We start from the raw sequence: 19,735 nt of genomic DNA, 5'->3' as shown, positions 1-19,735 counted from the left end.
TCCAATATTCATTTCAGTAGTCACTTGTGGCTATGGACTGCTGAGTTCACCAAGCAGACAACCCAGCAGGAGGAGTCCCTATGCACCCTGAAGCTAACTAAAGCTTATCTTTTTCTGAATGGTTCTTGTTCATAGTTGTTACTTTGTAAGATTGAAGTTAACATGACAGAGTCAAACTCACTCTCAAACATTTCCAAATAATCTTGTGTTTATAGCAACCACAATAATGGTCATTATTTGCATTCCAGTATCATCTCAAGGCAAACATAGATGTGTGCTGTAGGCCTTTGGCAGCAGAGCTGTAACAGAAGTCCCATGTGGAATCGGTCACTCAGGTGTCACACACACAAATGCCCGGCCATCACTGGGCACTTACTGTTTCACCCTCCACCCCTACAGAAATGCTATGCTCATGTGCACAATACACGTTCAAAGACAAAGAGCAGATTTTCTCAGTACAGAATAGTACAAATATAGCAGCTTTACAGAATACAATAAAATGAATCCCTTGCCACTTATTATGAAGGCAGCCTTTGTGAAAGAGTTTCCTCTGGACAATTTCAGAGGACAAGATTCAGGAGTACATGGAAAATACATGTGCTTTCCAGAACAGGCTGAGGCATTTTGGCAGTGCAGTCTCTATGCCCACTAAATCCCTTTTACTGTTATAAATATCTCTGGTCTTCAACCAGCAGCCACCCACCTGCTTTAACTGAACGGTGAAACAGACCTGATGCCAACATCCAGGTCCTACTTGTCTTCAGATTCCAGGTTAGAGTTAAGATTAGCAGATCAACACAAAAGCACAAAAGGTGTATGTACAGAGCCTTCAGCTTCAACAGACAGACTGAAGAACTGCTCCCTTCCTAGCAGACAGAAATGAGAACACCAGAGGCTATGGGGTTCTTGCATTTGTCTTGTGCTGTGCTCACTGCATGTATCTGATGCTGAAACGGTCCAACATAAAGCAGAACCTGATTTAAATGAACTGCACACACAACCATGTACACTTTAAAAATATATATATATTTAATATTAAAATTTTAGTTTCGTTTCTCCCTTTCCCACTTCCCTTTCTCAGTTGACAACCAACCAGCTGGTTAACTGCTCTGAACGTGCACACTCATTCCCACATCTAACCAGCACTCCCAGCGGGGCACTCACAGCCATATGCTACACCACCACTTGTTAATAATGAACCACAGCGCAGTGCCACTTCCTCAAGCTGGTGGCTGTGCTCTGAATGGCAGCATCTGCAGAAGTTCAGCAGAAGCAATTCTTTCCCACAGAAGCAAGATACGGTTGGTAGTTTCTTTCCACAGAACGCAGCAGGAAAGGGGAACACAGACAAAATGACTGTGATGGATGATGTCTTGCTGTTACGTGGTTCCCGCTGAGTGTGCAACCATGCTTTATTCTGTATTTGCTCCTTCTCTGCATACTTTAGGTAGATCTTTAAAGAAGAGATAAATAACTGAAAATAATTTTCAAAACTTTAACCCAAAGCAAAATCTCCGGAAGCCTCTTCCAAATGTGTAATAAGTATGTATGTTTTTCCTTACAAACAGCAAACTAGACCTTTAAAAGTCTTCCTGGTGAAGCAAGATGATAAAAGATGATAAAGTGGTCCAGAATGCAGCAAGTTGACATTTTCTGCAAGGGAACTGATCCTCCTTAATTAAAGTGATCCCACTTATTTCTTAAATAGCATGGCTTCCTAGTAAAATTACAGACAATTGAAATAAAAACAGTATTTTATTAAATGTTTTGGAATATCCTTTAAGAACAATTTTCACCTTTAACCACCTCTGAAGAACAAGAAAGGTTTCAGTAAAGCTAGATGTCTGATTCAACCTTTATGCAAGTAATACCACAGCCTACTGAGGAAGGAAAAACACAACTGAGCCTTCACTTCTAAGTGTGGTTTAGTTAAAGATGAATTCCTTGATGTTTTGGCAGTGCACAATGGAACAGAAATGGAAGACACCTAAGTTCTTCCATTCTCTAGAAAAAATTAAATCTCCCTATCTGTAAGAAATTACCTTTGTGTTAGAAAAGAGCACACATCTCAGCATAGTATTTAAGCTAATAAAGCTTCATGGAGGCCTCAAAGAGGGCAGATAAGTCTTCTTCTGTTTGGGGACGTGGTGACAGTTTAGTCACTCTCTCCTGCAAGATGAAAGAAAAATGGGATTAGAGAAGGTTGTCAACAAATTGAATCAAAGAGCAGCTAAGTGTGTGGCTGAATGATGTGTCTTTGTGCTTGTGTCCTTTACAGAGAATAACAAAGTTTTGCAAGTAAGTAATCAAGTAATTAAGGTTGAAGCATCATCAATTGTATCGTACTTCCAAGAATCTATTAAGTAAAAATTGCTTGTAATTAAACACATAGAAGCAAGATTAAAAAGCAATTCAGCTGCAAAGTCAAGTACTTCAAACATGGGTCTTGCCAGTCATGGACCCGTATACACTGCTGGTGGTATTCTGTGAATAGAGTCCATTTTAAAATTCATTTGCCAGCACTGGAATGAGGAGATCAATCTTTAGAGATTGATATTTTCAAATTACAACATCTCTGAAAGACCAGGGAGCTGTACGGTTATGATTAGTAACTTTATGCTTTCAATAGTCAATGAATTTACGGAAGAACTGGGGACATTGACAGCCACCTGCACAGGCACAGCAGGAAGGCACTGTCTCTCAGCAAAGCAGTCTGTAGGTGAATGCTGTCACTTTGGCAAAAAGGAATTTCTCCTGCTACAACCTGTTTTGATATATGCCTGGTGGATCCATCCCTGTAAGCACGCTGATTTTTCTCAGGTGAGACCAGCCAGCACACCGTGAGGTTCCTATCTGCAATGCTGGGCCACCACGGAGAGGAAGTCACCTCTGAGGTACAGTTTGTAACCACCATGACTAGCATGAGCTGTGATGAGTCTGAAAAGCGTAGCTTTGTGCACGTGCCTCTACCTACAACAGTAACTTTACAGGTACAGCCGATATCTCTTTCCTCATCCCTGGTCAGCACAGAGCACTAGCACTGCCTCCACACAAGCCTGCTATGCACCGATGCCCAGACAGCGAGGCCTCGGCTCCTCCCTTCTGGCTCAGGGAAGTCTGGTACAGTGCCAGTGATGAGCGACTCTGTGCCAACAATGCCCCAATCCGTGGGTCAGCAACCCTTCAGCTGCCTCTGGCAGGTTTGCAGGGGTAGGTGAGCTATGCTGCTACCTCCTGCTTTCAGCTTTCCTCATCTCCCTCTCAAATCCCATACAGAACCAGCCACATTTTCCAGCATGGGAAATGATGTTCTTTGCTAGTTAGACTCACTACTGTGTTGTGAATAGGATCAGTTTCAGCAAATTCACTTAGAAAGGAAAACAAATTTCTGTTCTAACTTGGAGTACAGATGTTTGTCCCAACACAGTTCCCAGCCTGCAGCCTGCAATTCACAGCACGGAATGGATGCTGCAGATTTATTAGCAGCACCAGTTGCAACGTGCTGCCTGGCCAACATGAATGGGTGACTGCTGCTTCTGAAGAAAGCCTACTGAAAGTAAAATGTATCCGTATGGACTACCTGTGTGGGTATTAACGAACACAAATACATTTGCACTGTGGTACATCCCATATAAAAAAATGAGGTTTGAGAAACTGCTAGGTCATCTTGTTTTACAAAGCACAATTAATCAGTGCTGTGAGGGGACAGTAAATGAAATATAAGTCCATTTGAGACCGAATCCATGCAAAGAACAGAATGCAGCATGCATTCCATCTCACCAAAAATTAAAAACTTTTAAACTATGCAGAGGAAAGACTACGCCTCATTTTCTCCACTGCAGCTGTCTTCATGTAGGATTAGAAATCACATTTGCTTGGAAAGAAACACTTTTGTTTTTTAAAAAAATCTATTTTATTTGACAAGTAAAACTTCTACTTTCTGTCTTACCTGAGGCAGAGTGCCTTTGACTAATGCAGGGATGTCTGCTTTAGAATAACCGATTGCAGCTAAGCCATCATCAACATTCAGATCAAACAGGAATTTCCGGAGCGTGTCTGCCAAAATCAACCCTGCATCTTTGATTCTGGCAGTGCGGATGTCAGCTCCTAAAATAAGACATAATGCCTTGACTGTAGGGTGGAGAGAGAGAGGAAGCCTGTTCTGGACTTAATTTAATCATAATATCAGCTGAATACATATCCATACATTACAGTCACTGCTCTGAAAGCAACACGTAGTAAGAAGAGGAATCAGTCCTCATTTGGAAGTTGGAATAATCTGTAAAAAGTAAAATAAAACAAGAGCGGGAGAAGCAGGTAACTGCTGCCAAAAGGACTAACTGCCACATGAAGTTAACTTCCTCTCCCTCTGTGCTTACAGGGAGAAGCACTTTTCAGTCTGACTAACTGCTGGAAGGAAAGCAGCTAGCACATGAACGTCAGTGGTATTTATTTTTATGGATAGTGCGCCAAATGCTAGTTTTATTTCAGCCCTTGAGTTTGCTGACATCTAGAGGATGAGGAAACCACTGACAAGCAATTTTCTACTCCCCGTTCTGTTCTATTACGCTTTCAAAGAGAGGACGAGAGTGCGTGGGCTGAAAAAAACAGGAGATGGCAGGGCAGTGTTTAATGAGTTAAATCAATCCTAAAGTTTGAACGTGTGCTGATGTGTAGAGCAATGCAGAACTGAAGAGGAGGAACCAGTATATTTGAAACATCTGCTGAGCAGCAATGAAACTTCAATATAAAATGAAAGATTATTGGTATTTATTATGGAATAGCTTGCTCCCTTTCTGCAGTGAATGGTCAGGACTGTATTAAATTAAAAATTATATGTCCAGATAGAAGACAGCTTCCTCCATATGTCTTCTTTCCCAAGCAAGATGAGCCAAATTTATTCTCTGCATAACCTCAATGATGTTACACAAGAACTATGCTGGGTCCAAGCACCATACTGAGAGAATGAGTAAGAACACAACATAGCTACAGCAAAAATATTTTCTGTGATCCTCATGCAGTTCAAGAGTGACTAAGGGAACAGGAGAGCAACAAGATCATTTGAGTAGCTCAGATGTTTGGGTAGCAATAGTGAAGTACTGCAGTATAGACTGTCTGGGAGAACTTGATAAATAACATACGGCAGAGTCTGGTACGAAGACTTAGCTACTGGAATTATGCCACGCTACCTGAGTTTACCCCGGGTTTTGCTGTAGAGGAGTAATTAGAACACAAAAGCAATCCAGTATCTTCAGATAGTAAAGTGAAAAGGGAAAGGAACAGAGACAAAAAGTAAATGTGAAGGAGAGTTTCAAAACACTGCTATAGTTCTGTTACTTTCTTTTTTGATCATCCTAAAGGACCCATCAGCCTTTGATGGCACTCTGCAAATATCTGGCCACACACACGTCTACTTCAACTGTTTAAGAATCCTCCCAGGGGGGTATTAAGCTTTCTCTGGCTGTACCCAAGTTCACAGCTGCACATTCATACAACATAACTATTTAGTAATCTTCTCCACGTTATAAAATACTTTCTTAGTCACTGTATTTGGCAATGTGACAGATTTGAATTAGCTACTGGAGTCAGTTGGATTCCAGACTTGAATAAAAAGTAAATAGCCCAGGTGGGAATTAACAAGTTCATTTCCATGTGTCATCTCAGCAAAGTCAGTCACTTTATAGCACGGCAAGCACTAACATAGCTTAAATTTCTATTGAGAAAATTAATGGAGCTTTTAGAGGCAGAATTTCTGGCAGCTGTTCATACCACAAAACCTAAAGGAACTGCTTTTTCACTCCTACTTTTAAAATCAGTGAGCCAGAGATCAAATCCTCTGATGTGCACTGTGCAGGCCAGTTTTCCAACAACATTTTCTTAGTCTGCTTTATGTGAGCTGAATGTCATTGCTATAGGAACACAGGCATTTTGTAGCTTTGCACATGATTCCAGCTACATCTGCATTCTGTTTCTGACCAAGACAGGACTGTGTACTTCGGAGGAAGCCTGAACAAACTTCATAATCCACAATTAAAATAATCTGAATTAATCCCTCCCCACCAATCTATTTTTTCTGACCATCTTTCATGTCTCACGTCCTCTTTAATGTGACCATGATATTTTCATTCTCTATACAAAAGTCCCACTCTTTGATGAAACCCACGATGCCTTCAGATTACTTGTACAGGGAAGCTGTACACGTGACTGGATTGCTGTGACTTGCATGCAGAAGGTTGACCATACAAGGGATTGAATACAAATTTTCCAAATACCAGGAGAGTTGCCCTACCCACTTTCTCTCTGCTGTCTACACTGCTGTGCATGTGACTGTGATTGCTCACTGCTTAAGATAGCAAGCATGGGCATTAGCAGCAGTTTAGCTACAACACAGAATGTAGCGCAGGCAGAAAAGCCAACCTTAGATATAAATAAAATAGCCCACAGGAGAGCCATACTGCCACAGCTAGACTGGTAACAGCTCCAGGAATACACAGCTGAAAGCTAGTTTATTATACACAGTTATGCTGAGGGTGCAATGAAGAGTATCTTATCCCCAGGATACCTTCCAGCAATGGGTTGCACAGATTTACAAAGAGCTGTATGAAAATGCAATTTTTAAATGTGCTGTCAGCTTGCAGCATTTACTTTTATTATGGTAAGAAGCAGAAAAGCCCTCTTCTGAGCCATCACAGATGTGACTGTGGAACAGCTACTCAGTGCTTTCCCTTGAAGTTGTCCACTCAGAAATTCCATCACCTACAAATAAGCTTAGGCCTACGTTAGAAGGACTGAAAGCCACAGTTACAGTTTGCTCTCAAAAAGAGCAGGAGTGATCCAGAACATCACTGTCCTAATTCATTGCAACAGGAGGGAATTTGTTAGGCAAAATACTTTCTATTAGGTAACAGATGCACCTGAGTACCAATTTGTTTTATGGTATCAACACTACAGTAACCTCTCTCCATAAAGCACTGAGAGACTCCAATCACATTTATGCTCTGCTGATTTACACAATTATCTATAGTTCATGTCAGCTTTCCAGTTTTCCAGCCAAGAAGCAGAGTTCTCCAGCGGGCTTGCTTCTCTAATTACATTATTCAATACAAAAAAATTAGACTCCAGAAACCAACATGTGTTTTTTAAACAGAAAAACTCCACAACAGCCACTACAATTGCTTCCACACTCTTTTTTTCCCTCCTCAAAAGACATTTTGGAACAATTTTTGTAAATATAAGTAAGTTGAATCCATAGAGATCCTTACCTAATATCTCTGCAGCTTCCAAGTGCCGCTCAGGATGTACCTGTGCTGTGAAAGCAAACACTGCTGGGGATGTCAGCACCACAGAAAGGCCATGTGGCTGGAAAAAAATAAAAATAAAAAATATACAGTTATATATATATATATATGTATATATGTATATGTATATATAAACACATCAATAGCACATCTATGTGCATTTTCAATGTGCTTTGGCACTCATTAATGTGAGATGATGAGGAATTGAAATGTATGATAAGAAAACAAAAATGAATCAAGTTTTACCACTAAAGAGTGATCCACATTATAATCCTTTGGTTTATAAGTTTTCACCAAACCAGAAATAGGGTAAGACATTCCATGGCTGGAACAGAGAATAGAGAAAAAGAAATTAGGGCAACTTGCCTGGTATTTGGAAAATGTACGTTCAGTCCCTTGCGCAGTCAGCCTTCTGTATGTAAGTCTCTTAGACACAGACACATGAAGGATGTTAGGCACAGATACAGTATAGATATTGGGTACATATAACCCTCACTTTCTGCACCCTAGCAACCCAGCTGCGAAAACAGCAAGAGCAGCAGCTCCTTGCACTGTGAGTGAAGTTCTTGTATCACTCCACTGACTTGACGAAAAGATGCTCAGATACTAAAGTAATGCAAACATGCCAAAAATAACAAATTTTATACCTCACCTGATCACCCTGCATAAAAAAAAATAAACTATGTTGTTAAAATATAACTAAAGAGTGGACTTGCTCAACCAAAAGAAGTGAAAAGAAAGACTCCTAATAATTCAGCCTTCAGCTTTGCTTGTCTGAGATTTTCATCCATAGGAAACTCGTTTACATTACAATATTACTACAGCTCCTTTCAACCTGCTGAATGCCTGCCCTATGGGAAAACTCTGCCAATTGCAGCAGTTCAGGAATGGCACAAGACTACCCCAGTGCTGCCTGACTGCAAAGCAGCTGACACAGAATTCAACATTTTAGCTGTCCTCGATTTTTTTTCTCTAATTATAGTTTTTACTTTTAAGGTCAGGAAAGGTAAAGAGGGCCGTGTTTTGGAAATCTCGCACGTCTTTTGGAGTATCACAAGCCAGAATACACAACCTTCATTCATGTACACGCCAAGAACTATCAACGTCTCACAACATATGGCTCTCCCTGAGATAAGCAGCAGTATGCAACAGTGTCTTATCATATCCCCTGGAAAAAAAGGCAGCAATGTCTGTGAAGGGATTAACATTTCCTGTACTCACCAGAGATGAACGCCAGCGTTGCCAAAGCCAATACCAGCAAAAGCACTTGCAAGGTGCATGTTGGCTCTTGCTTCACGATCTTCAGGATTTCTGATGGCTCTGCACAACATAGAGACAATGGTACCAGTGAATTCCCATATGGAGTAGAAAATCAGGACAGAGAAGGGAAAAAAAACAGTTTCTTTACAGATGTAGAAAAAATCTTCCAGATAAGCTGAGAGAAAAATGCTGGAAATGGGATCAGTTTGTCACTTCAGCCAAAGAGCAATCTTGATCATTAGATCAAACTGCTTCAGTGAAGGCCGTTTCCTTTAACTTTGCTAAAATTGAGTAAATAGGGTGAAATTAGCTGTATCCAATTTAGTGGTGGTTTCAACAATTCTGTCAAAGAATTTAGACAGCCCCATGTGCAGATCCAGGACTATTCAATAGGTGCTGCTCTGAATCCTACCATCCGTCAAACTTCCCTGCCTTCCCTCAAATCAGGCTGCTTGTAGAGGTGAACAGCATGGATAAGAAGACTCAGCAATAGATTCCATAGAACAACAGAAAACATTTAGAATGGCCAGGTATTGTAAAAAGTCTTTAACAAAGTAACACAGTGATCTTTAACATAAACTTACATTGTATACAAAAGTTTTATACAGACCAAAACTTCATTGGTAAGGATCAAATCCAACTCCCCTTAAGTCAAAACTTAATTTAAACTGAAGGCATTAACTAGTTTTCAGTAAAAACATAACTTTGCACATATTTATGTGAATTATTTTCTATGTGGTTATCTTCTCAATAGATGCATATGTATACTAATTTACACTGAAAGCCATAAAAATGACACCAGCATTATGTCTTATTCAGTTTGTTATGTATTCCCCTTACAATGTCAAAGAAAGAGGATTCTACAAAATGTGATTTTTTCCCTCATGTTAACTGAGTGACTATAAATACTTTTTATTGAGGACTTCTAAAATAGATCCAGAGAAGCATTAAAAAGCTAACTCTAAAGGAGTAATCCTTATTCAGGAGGAATTAAAGGTAGAAAATGTAGGTTTAAAAAATTACTTCAAACCAAAACTCCAATTCTTCTTTTTGAGCACTGAAGACTAAATATTCTGTGAAGAGGGATGGCTGTTAAAGGTATTACCTTTTCAAATATTTAGCTACAATGCGTAGAGCATGAAGAGCCCAGACATCACTGATGGGATTGCTGCCTTGGTAAGCTGGTCTGTTGATTGGATTTGAGGGGCAGGGACTGCGCATCTTGTATGGAAGAGCAGTGTATGATTCAAGGGCATGGCTAAAAGCAAGATTAAACAATGAATTATTTAAGTGGGAGAGCCCGCTGCCAAAGGTCTTATTTCCCAGATACTCATAAATCTGGTTACATGAAGTGTACTGCCTACATTGCTACACTTAGATGTACCAACTACAGACAGAACATCTTTATTTACAAAGAAATGCCGTTAGACATTGTAGCTCGGAACAACTCACTAAGTTTGAGAGGTCACACAGTTTCCTTATGAATCTATTACTCTAATGCATGCAGCACCCAGAAGCAAGGCAAGTTCTGACTCCCAGAATATAAACTTCTGTATACTTTGAGCAATTAAAAGCTGTAGGTTAAAGCTGAAGATAGTTTTCCAACAAGTGAAAAGCACATTATAATTAAGAGGAAAGTGTAACAGAGATCACCTTAATAAGAACAAGAGAGGAAGAAAAAAGATCACTTTCTACTCCTCAAGTACACTTTTTCTACAACCATTGTAGCAAAAATGGAAAATTGCAATAAAATCAAGCAGTAGCCTACACAGAAAACTCACCAAAGCACATCAAAGCCACTGTTGGCCACTATTCGCTCAGGCATAGACAGTGTGTGCAAAGGATCAATGATACCCAGTGTTGGCTTGATGGCTCTTGAAGCAATACCTGCAATATATTTGAGGCAAATGAGTTGAAGAGTATTTACAACAAAACAGGACCATACAAGTTTAATGTTCAATACATAAAGAAGGGAAACGGTTTGAAAATACATAGAGAAAAGCAAAGGGAGAGAAGGGAGAGCAAGATCTATGAATCTAAATCTTACTGGAGTCCCCATAAGAGACTGGTGCCTGAAGTAAATTACACCAGTGTTCTCTGTCACTCTCCTTGAGCAGACTGTACTTTTAAAACATCTGTACTGAATGACATCTGCAACATCGCTCTTAAATTTGTATCTCTTGTGAACAGCTCTAGGAATCAGAGGAAGACTGGTTTGTTTCCACCATAAATTGATATTTATCGTATCTCAGATCTGTAATCTCTGCCTTTATATCATGATTAAGGTGACACAGATGTAGCTTTGAGAGAGAGAGAGCCATGCAGACAGACAGACTGACTGACTACTGACTACATATAGATTATAAAACTCTGAGCTACAGTCACAACTTCTTAGCACACATGTTTGGGTCCCAGCCACTGCAGACATAGCATAAAAAAATCCACGTTTTGAAATAAAACCTCAAAATAGCTGTGAAGCTTAAGATGACATTTTAGCTGTAATCCTTGTTTTCCAGGGATGAAAAGGTCAAAGGAAGACAGTGCCCCTTATTTGCACAGCATCTCAGGCCCAAGGTTTCAGAAGTCAGGAAAGGGAACATTTGGTTGCAATTACAAAACAAAGAAGCATAAGTCTTAAAAACAGACAGAAAAACACAGAGGAAATAAGGAACAGTTGGTTGACCTTGAATGTAAGTAGAAATTTCCTTTGCTATTAACATTTTCTGCCATTTAAAGACTTGAAGGATTTTAGTATCCTGATTTGCCTTCAAACTGTAATCCACTGTATTGCACAGGCATTTCATTATGTTAATATGCTATAAATTTAATTTGAGGAGGAAACCTTTAAGCTTCAAATTTGTCTGTGGCAGTTGAATCAAATGAAATGGCATATGAAATGACAGGCAGTATCCCTCTTGTTCAAGACGAGGAAATAATGAAGACATTGGGATACAAAAATTGTTTTGAATAGCAAACAAAAAGTCTCACCAGTTTTTACTTTAAGCTCTTTGAAGTCAAAAATGGCAACACCAGTGGTTTCACTTCCAGTTCCAGCTGTTGTCGGCACTTTACAAAAAGAACAAGGACAATAACATATAATAAATAATACTTATTAACACAAAATAAATAATGGAATCATAGAATGGTTTGGTTTGGAAGGGACCTATAAGATCATGTAGTTCCAACCCCCCTGTTTTAGGCAGGGATGCTTCCCTCTAGACCAGGTTGCTCAAAGCCCCATCCAGCCTGGCCTTGAACGCTTCCAGGGAGGAGGCATTCACAACCAAAAAATAAAAACAAATAATTAATAGATAACAAATATTCACAACAAGTAAATAAAAATACAATAATAGTGCCACCACCAGTGCAAGATCCAGGAAACCCTAGAAGTATTCCTGATTGGAAGCCAATCGAAAGTCGAAAGAAATAGCCTCTTTGATTGCTTTTCTTGGTAAAAGGTTCTCACTCAGCTCAACAAGACCAATCAATGACAAAATCTGTGAAGCAAATGAAGCAAACAGTAGATTTACTGCTGAATACAGCTAAAGGAAAAGTAAGCCCAAAGGGAGGGGAAAAGGTCACAGCAAACTGATTTCAGTAGAAATACGCACAGACCACAGAACTGATCCTTTTCTCTTCTCCCTCTCTCCCCACACGCGCCTCTACTGCTTTACCTGCAATGAGTGGCTTAAGGGGCACAGTGATAGCCTTTCCCTTCCCTATAGGAGCGTTGACATAATCCAAGAAGTCTGACGAAGGGCTGGAGGCATACAGGTTGGCAGCCTTACAGGTGTCTATCACAGACCCACCTCCAACGGCAACATAGGCATCGAATTCCCCCTTTTTAGCAAATTCAATGGCATCCAGGAAACTTGGAAAACAAGGAAAGCTTTCCAATTAGTCATGGGAATAACAGCACAGGGGAAACAATTAAGGTTGGTGTATAGGTCACAAAGAGGTGTTCAAATAGCTGCAAGGCATGCTGAAAAGCCTCAGCACCCCTTTAAAAAACATGCTGTCAGAAGCAATACCTCTGGTCTGTTGGCTCCACCCGGACGTTATCATACATCTGAAAGTTGATACCAGATTTTGTCAAGGAATTCAACACTGCATCTACAGGAGGCAGTTGGGAGAGGTTTCTATCTGTCATCAAACAAACTCTTTTAGCACCCAGATTCTGCAGGTCCTACAATGGACAACAATGGAATTAAAACAAACAGTTGGTGTGGAATCACACACTGACCTATTTAAATTCTACACCAAAACAGCTGAATCATTTAGTGAAACCTTGAAAAGCAGTTGCTTCTTGTAAGACTTTTGAAACAATAATAGCTAAAGAAAAGAGGCGTTGCAGATACATACATACATACATGGGCATACAGTAGAGGGTCAGATACACAATATATGAGCTTTCACATTTTAAATGGACTGTCAGCACCAGCAGCCTTTCAGAAAATAACTCTTCCCCAGTGATGGATTTCACTAACAATGCTTACCATGCCAATCTCTTTAGTGACTCCTTCTCCATATCGGATGTTTGAAATGGCCATCTGCAAAATAAAGAACATACTTTTTTCTAGAAAAAGTGAAGATAAGTCATCAAGCCCCAAGCAATCAAAATGAAATTTAAATATTTACTAATGTAAGCACTTGTTAAATGCCATATTTGATAGTAAAAAACATACTATTTAAAATCAAATTTACTTTATTATTAAATCTACCTCAAATGCATAGTCTGTATTTCTCAGGGTAGCCCGTTCAGGAACTGAAATGAAAATTAAACATTAAAATTAAGGAACAAATCGTGACCTCAGTCTCTACAGCAATACTAAAAAGACAGATTTATTTGATTTTAAAATCACCAAAACATTGGCACAGGTCATCTTTACTATTCTGGGTAACATCCATTTTGTGCTCAGCTGTCGATGTGGTTAAATGATCTCAGTACTTAGAATCATAGAATCATTCGAGTTCTTTTGATTCATATGATTCAAGATAGTTTTTCATTCCTTAAGATTTCTTTCCTATATAAACTGAGTAAGTTAGCAGGAAATTTGCACAAGAACTTGTCATATATATGAATATTTATGCATGTATGATAAATACGAACAGCTGAGTATCTGCAGGGCATACAGAATATTCCATACTGTTTGAGAGTTGTTAGAAATGTGCAGAGCCTATGTGCTAACCTTCAGAACAACTTGCATGACAAAAACAAGAGACGTCCTCCATACACCTCTGAATTGAAAGTGCCTTTTGTGCATGTGGAAACTATTATGATAGGTGTTTATACTTCTTTTTACTTCTAACTGGTCCTGAACTTATAGGTGACACTGAACTGCTTGCCTGAAAATTAAGAAACTGTTATTAGCAGCTAATAATAAATAGAGCTTTTATGTTAATTGATGTTACTATCAACATCATTTAGTACAAAAAATATATTTGTAAGGACAGTATTTCAATAATATCTTCTCTTTGCCATATCATTCCCACATGAATTTTCACAAAATTCTCTTTTGCATATCCTGATGCTATCACAAAGTGAAACAAACCACATCAACTGAAACAGCCCATTCTTCTTCAAGAAAGGATCAGATGAGGCATTCTACTCTTCCAGCTGAAGTCATGCCTTAATTAATTGAAAAAAATGTGATTTGGATTCAGATCCAATGAGTGAAGCCATAATGAGTCTTACAGACACTCCAGGGTGCTCTGAAGCACTGACCCACAACAGTAACAGATAGATGTATTAAAATCCTTTATGTGCTTTCTATTCAAGCCCAGGCCAGCTGCTGTCCGCTCTTTCATTGCCATCTCTTGCCAGGCTGTACATGTTTGACCTCTCCTGAAGCATGGATGTGCTGTACTCCCAGTCATTAATTTGACAGGCTAAGAACATGTCCAAGAGATTTACTCACTTGCTTTCTGATGATATAATAGGTGACCTGCTGTTATTTTCTTGTGCAAAACTTAACTTACAGAAAGAATTTTGGTGAGTTCAAAAACTGCAGCATTTCCCTCAATGCTGCCAACAATCACAATGAACAATATATATATATTTTTTGCTAGTCATTGTTAAGCCAATTCCCGTTGCTTACAGACATATGGAACTGATATCATCTTGCTACTTCGAACAACCAATTTCTGCCTAAAACTTAGACAGAATTCTTAATTAAGATTTCTAGTTACAAGGGTTTAGTTTGAACTGACTGAGGAGGTAGTCAAGCAGAAAAAAAATGAGATTGTATTTCTCAGCTGTGCTTTTGTCTTGCTTGCTTGGGCAAAATAACTACATGAACATATATTAGCTTTTCCACATGTAAAATGGCAATGATAATTCTTTAAAAAGTGTCTTCAGTAAAGCACAAGAAACAAAACCACTCAGAACCACTCATTACTGAAATTACAGCCCCAAATATCAGTTCTTACAGAAATTATATCTATTGTATCTTGTATTGTACCCTTAGAGTATTAAGAGTGAAACGTGGGGAATGAGAACATCTGGAGATTAAACAGCACATGGTTATTAACCTGGACTCCCAAAACAGAAGCTCCTGCAAAAAGCTCCTCCATCACCAGTGTGGCTTCTCCTGCTCACGTTCCTCAAGCCTGACCTGAGTGACTCACCTCCTGTGGGCCGACTGCATAAAAAGCCTGAGATGGCAATCCCCACTTAAAGCACACTTTTGAGAATAGCTCCTTTTTACTCACTTCACTTGTTTCTTTTTAAAACACAACAGACACACATTTTCCCCCTCAGATGCAGTTGTGAAGATGAGATGGCTCAGGTGACAGCAGAACTACTGTCCAGCTGTAGATACTGTACTTGCCAAAGGAGGTGGTCCAGCAGGAGAAGCTTCAGAGAAATGCAATAAGGGAGAGAAGAGCTCTGAAGGGCATGCTGTGTGATCAAAGAAGATATGCCAGAGTTGTTCAGGCAAGAGAAGGAAAGGCTGGGAATGGAAAGCCCAACTTATGCCATGACAAATGGAAAAGAAGTTATAATCAAAAATGGAATAAACTGTTCTGAGTCTAGTACACATGGCAGACAACTATTAGAGAGAGTCCACAGGAGAGCTACAAAGATGGGGAAGCGTCTGGAGGGCAAGATATATGAGGATCACCTGAAGTCTCTTGATTTGCCCAGCGCAGAGCAGAGGAGCTGAGGGGAGGCCTGATGGTGACTGCAGCTCCTCAAAGGGAGCGGAGGGCAGCACTGAGCTCTGCTCTGTGTGACAGGGATAGGGCCCGAAGGAACGGCATGGAGGGGCAGCTGGGGGTTAGGGAAAGGGTCTGCACCAGAGGGTGGTGGGCGTGGAACGGGCTGCCCAGGGCAGTGGGCATGGCCCCAAGTGACAGAGTTCAAAGAGCATTTGGACAGCGCTCTCAGACAGAGGGTTTGATTTCTATGTGGTTCTGTGTAGTCAGGAGCTGGACTCAGTGATTTGTGTGGGTCTTCTCCAACTCAGGACACGCTGTGACTGTATGACTCTATGCGCAACAGCAGCCAGCTTCTGTGCAGCCTTTCAGCAGGGGGAAGGAGGACAGGAGACGCTGGCTGCAGCTTACATAGAGACACGGGATCTCTCCAACAAAAATCTTTTTTATTGTACAGCTGCAAAATAAAAGACTGCTCACCGTACGCTTTCACTGCTCTCTTTTCTACCTGTTGCATGCACCCTCTACCCAGGCAGTATGTGGAACTGATGGCCATGGTCTCATGCAGAATTATTTCAGACACACAATTTAAACCATACCTTGGGAATAAGTGTGGCTGTGAGTCGGGCACCGACATCTAGATAGCATGAAAGAAAAAACAAGAAACAAACAAAAAACACAATACAAAAACAGAACTGACATTTAAAAGGTATAACTAAGGCAGAAAACCAGAAGGTATCCCTCAGAGTCTCTCGCAGGCATTCGGCCACCCCGTTCGAACGCACGGCGAATGCCGCCCCCTGCTGCTCCCCGCCCGCCCCCTCGGCCCCCGGCCCGGCCGCACTCACGCCGCCCGCTGCAGCTGCCGCAGGAGGCACACAGCCCTGTCCCGCCCGGCCGCCATCGCGCTGCGGGGACTGCTGGGACGGCCGCGCCGGGACCACCCCTGTGGCGCCGCGGGGCGGGACGCCGGGGCGTTTGGCTGTAGCACTCAGCGCTAAGCAGTATTAATGTACTGTGAGCTTTTGTTTTGGGTTCATGGAATCGCTCAGGTTGGAAAAGACCTTAAAGATCGTCAAGTCCAACCGCAACCTAACCATACTACCCTAACAACCCGCTAAATCATGTCCCTGTCCACCAAGGACACCAAGGTCCCTCTCTGTCAGGCAGCTTTCCAGCCACTCCTCTCCAAGCCTGTAGGGTTGCCTGGGGTTGTTGTGAGTAAAGTGCAGAACCCAACACTTGGCCCACTTCAGCTAGTATCTGCTATCAGTATGACAACACGGACAGCTCAGGCTGCACCCTGCTGCCGAGCCCTGTGCTCCCCGTTGCCGAGCACGGCAGATGCTGCCCGGCCCCCCCGAAGCCCTCCCACAGAAGCCGCGCACAAGACATTTTACAAAGACCGAAGGGTGTTTATTGACAGAGGTGTGGGCCGCATAGCGGCAGGCGTGGAGCAGTCCTTTCGCACCCCTCGGACGCAGTCGCTCAGTGCCCGCAGTGCCGATCCCTTCGCGGCCCGCAGGGCGGCAGTCCCTCACGCCTTCTTCCTCCTGCCGCCGTCTCCCGCAGGCCGCTGCTGCCGCCGTGCCGCACCGCCCTTCTTGCCGCCGCCGCTCCTCTTCCCGGGCCGCTGCTGCCGGCGGCCCCGCTTGCCGCGCTGCGCCCGCTTCTTGCCCTTTGCGGCGGCCGCCTCGGCGTCCTCCTCGCGGAGCTGCTTGTTGACGGCGCGGGTGATGTCCAGAGCCGGCTTCTTGGCGCTCATGCCCCGCAGCAGCTCCAGCTGCTTCCCGCGCTCGGCCGCCAGGTCGCCCAGCAGCGGCCCGAAGCGCCGTTTCTTGCCGCCGTTGCGGGAGGGCGGCTCGGCCGGCTCCTTGGGCAGCCGCGGCTGGAAGCGGCCGAGCGAGGCGGTGGAGACGCGGGCCACGCGTGCGACCAGGCCCAGCTCCTGGCGGCTCTGGTGGCCCGTGGGGTGCAATGGGGCGGCGGCGACGGAGCGGTGTGCGCGGGCCAGGTTCCGCAGCCGGTTGAGCTCGTTGCGGGCCACCCGCTCGCGCTTGGCGCGCCGCAGCTTGGCGAATTGGTCCTCCTCTGGGTCGGCGCCCGCCGGCACCTCCGCCAGCCAGGCGCGGGCCGGGTCACCGCCCGCCCGCCGGTACCCCCAGCGCCGCCGCCACTCCTTGGCCTGCTCGTCCCACACCAGCGCGGTCCGCTTGCGGCGCCGGATGCCCTTCAGCCGGGCGAACTGCTCCCAGCGCGTGGGGGGCCGCGGGCGCGGTGGCGGCTTCTCCCGCGGCAGGCGGAAGGCAGGCTCGGGCAGCCGCGCCACCAGCGGCCCCGCCGCCCCGTCCGCCCGCTCGGCCGGCAGCTCCCACAGCCGCGCCGCCAGCAACTGCGCGTTGTCCCGGGCCAGCGCCCGCAGCTGCGACTCCCGCCGCGGCCCGGCCCCGCGCAGCCCCGCGGCCGGAGGCGGGTTGGGGTCCAGCGCCAGCAGGTTGCCCAGGTCGAACTCCAGCTCCAGCTCCTTCTCCACTTGCACGCTCCGCGGCTGCTGCTGTTCTTGGGCCGCCGCCGCCAGCACCTCCTCCACGCGCACGGCCGCCATGGTGGCGGGCCGCGTGTGGCCGCCCAAGCGCAGGAAGCGCGGCGCGGCTCTTTCGAGTCAGCGCGACGGAACTGCGTGCGGCGCCCGGCCTGCCGGGAGCTGTAGGCCTGCCGCCCACGTGTCTGCCGGGAGCTGTAGGCCTCCCTGCTTCCCCTTCTGTTCCCCAGAGGCTTCCGCAGTCCCTCGCCCGGTTGTGTAATGGTTGCCAAACAGGCATTGCATTTAGCCCCAGCATGGGACAGGGCTGGTGTAAGGGGTGGTGGTGAAACCCCAGGCAATCCTACAGGCTTGGGGAAGAGTGGCTGGAAAGCTGCCTGACGGAAAGGGACCTTGGTGTACTGATGGACGGTCGGCTGAATATGAGCCAGCAGTGCCCAGGTGGCCAAGAAGGCCAGTGGCATCCTGGCTTGGATCAGGAATGGTGTGGTGAGCAGGACTAGGGAAGTCATCCTGCCCTTTACTCGGCACTGGTGAGGCCTCATCTCGAGTTCTGTGTTCAGTTTTGGGAACTTCAGTACAGAAAGGACATTGAGGTGCTGGAGCAGGTCCAAAGAAGGGCAACAAGGCTTGTGAAGGGCTTGGAGAATATGCCCTATGAGGAGAGACTGAAGGAACTGGGGCTGTTGAGTCTGGAGAAAAGGAGGCTGAGGGGAGACCTTATCGCACTTTTCCAATATCTGAAATGTGCTTACAGTGAGAGCGGGGTTGATCTCACTGGTGACAGGTGATAGTACGAGGGGAAATGACCTCGAGTTGCACCAGGGGAGGTTTAGGTTGGATATGAGGAAACACTTATTTACAGAAAGGGTTGTTAAGCACTGGAATAGGCTCCCCAGGGAGGTGGTTGAGTCACAATCCCTGGATGTGTTTAAAAACTCTGGATGTGATACTCAGGGACATGATTTAGTGAAGGGTTGTTAGAGTTAGGGTAGTATGGTTGGGTTGAGGTTGGTCTTGATTCTCTTTAAGGTCTTTTCCAACCTGAGCAATTCTATGATTCAGTGATTTTATGAAAGTCAGGTGTTGCTGCCCTGTCGCATCACAGAAGGCCACGGCTGTGACTGAGTACGCATCATCCAGGGTGAGCAAACAGAGCTCTCCCTGCCACTGTGGCTAGTGTGTGCATGCAAAGCACACCAAGCAGGTTTAAGATGCATGGATATGTTAGTAATATATACATTTTTTTCTATAGCATAGATTTTCATAACATAACATTCAAGCATCCGCATCACTGTGGCAAAGCCATGTCTGTGTGTGCTAACAGCAGAACCAAAATTCAAGTTCCATATTCCAGCCCCATTAGGACCGACACTGGCCCTGTGGGCAGGGCTCTTGGTGAAGGAAGAAGGGGAGCAGCATTTGGAAGGTGGGATCACCTGGCAGGTGTCTTGTGAAGCATAGTGAAAAGTGAGTT

General features: G+C 43.9%; 2 protein-coding genes across 8 annotated transcripts; both read right to left on the bottom strand.

Moving 5' to 3' along the window:
* Positions 1-1,005: 1,005 nt before the first annotated feature.
* Positions 1,006-16,969, bottom strand: ADHFE1 (alcohol dehydrogenase iron containing 1). 7 transcript variants are annotated; one of them, XM_085221194.1, is made up of 14 exons: positions 16,197-16,543; positions 13,280-13,323; positions 13,055-13,108; positions 12,590-12,744; positions 12,233-12,429; positions 11,547-11,624; positions 10,340-10,445; positions 9,664-9,816; positions 8,520-8,618; positions 7,545-7,623; positions 7,263-7,359; positions 3,950-4,107; positions 2,043-2,169; positions 1,006-1,453 (listed from the first exon to the last, which is right to left on the bottom strand). In XM_085221194.1, exons 1-13 carry the CDS (start codon positions 16,351-16,353, stop codon positions 2,086-2,088), a joined length of 1,461 nt encoding a protein of 486 aa, XP_085077320.1. In that variant the 5' UTR covers positions 16,354-16,543; the 3' UTR covers positions 1,006-1,453; positions 2,043-2,085. The 7 variants fall into 7 exon arrangements, 6 of the variants coding, with proteins under 6 accessions (XP_085077320.1, XP_085077319.1, XP_085077322.1 ...); XM_085221193.1 differs by lacking the exon at positions 1,006-1,453 and adding an exon at positions 16,565-16,969 and having other exon boundaries at positions 1,737-2,169; positions 16,197-16,353; XM_085221196.1 differs by lacking the exon at positions 1,006-1,453 and adding an exon at positions 16,565-16,969 and having other exon boundaries at positions 1,737-2,169; positions 16,316-16,353.
* A 141-nt stretch (positions 16,970-17,110) lies between these two features.
* Positions 17,111-18,391, bottom strand: RRS1 (regulator of ribosome synthesis 1). Its single transcript, XM_085221200.1, has one exon. The coding sequence runs from the start codon at positions 18,319-18,321 to the stop codon at positions 17,254-17,256; it is 1,068 nt and encodes a 355-aa protein (XP_085077326.1). The 5' UTR covers positions 18,322-18,391; the 3' UTR covers positions 17,111-17,253.
* Positions 18,392-19,735: the final 1,344 nt, after the last annotated feature.

The sequence above is a fragment of the Meleagris gallopavo genome, chromosome 3, assembly GCF_905368555.1.
Source record: "Meleagris gallopavo chromosome 3, MGAL_WU_HG_1.1, whole genome shotgun sequence".
NCBI lineage: Eukaryota > Metazoa > Chordata > Aves > Galliformes > Phasianidae > Meleagris > Meleagris gallopavo.
This window is presented reverse-complemented; position numbering and strand designations above follow the sequence as displayed.

Coding starts and splice junctions, on each gene's coding strand:
- ADHFE1 (XM_085221193.1), bottom strand. CDS start 16,353: ATGTCGGTGCCCGACTCACAGCCACACTTATTCCCAAGGTATGGTTTA. Junction 12,745..13,054: donor TCACTAAAGAGATTGGCATG/GTAAGCATTGTT, acceptor TGTCCATTGTAG/GACCTGCAGAATCTGGGTGC. Junction 7,624..8,519: donor AACGCTGGCGTTCATCTCTG/GTGAGTACAGGA, acceptor TCTCTGTTCCAG/CCATGGAATGTCTTACCCTA.
- RRS1 (XM_085221200.1), bottom strand. CDS start 18,321: ATGGCGGCCGTGCGCGTGGAGGAGGTGCTGGCGGCGGCGGCCCAAGAA.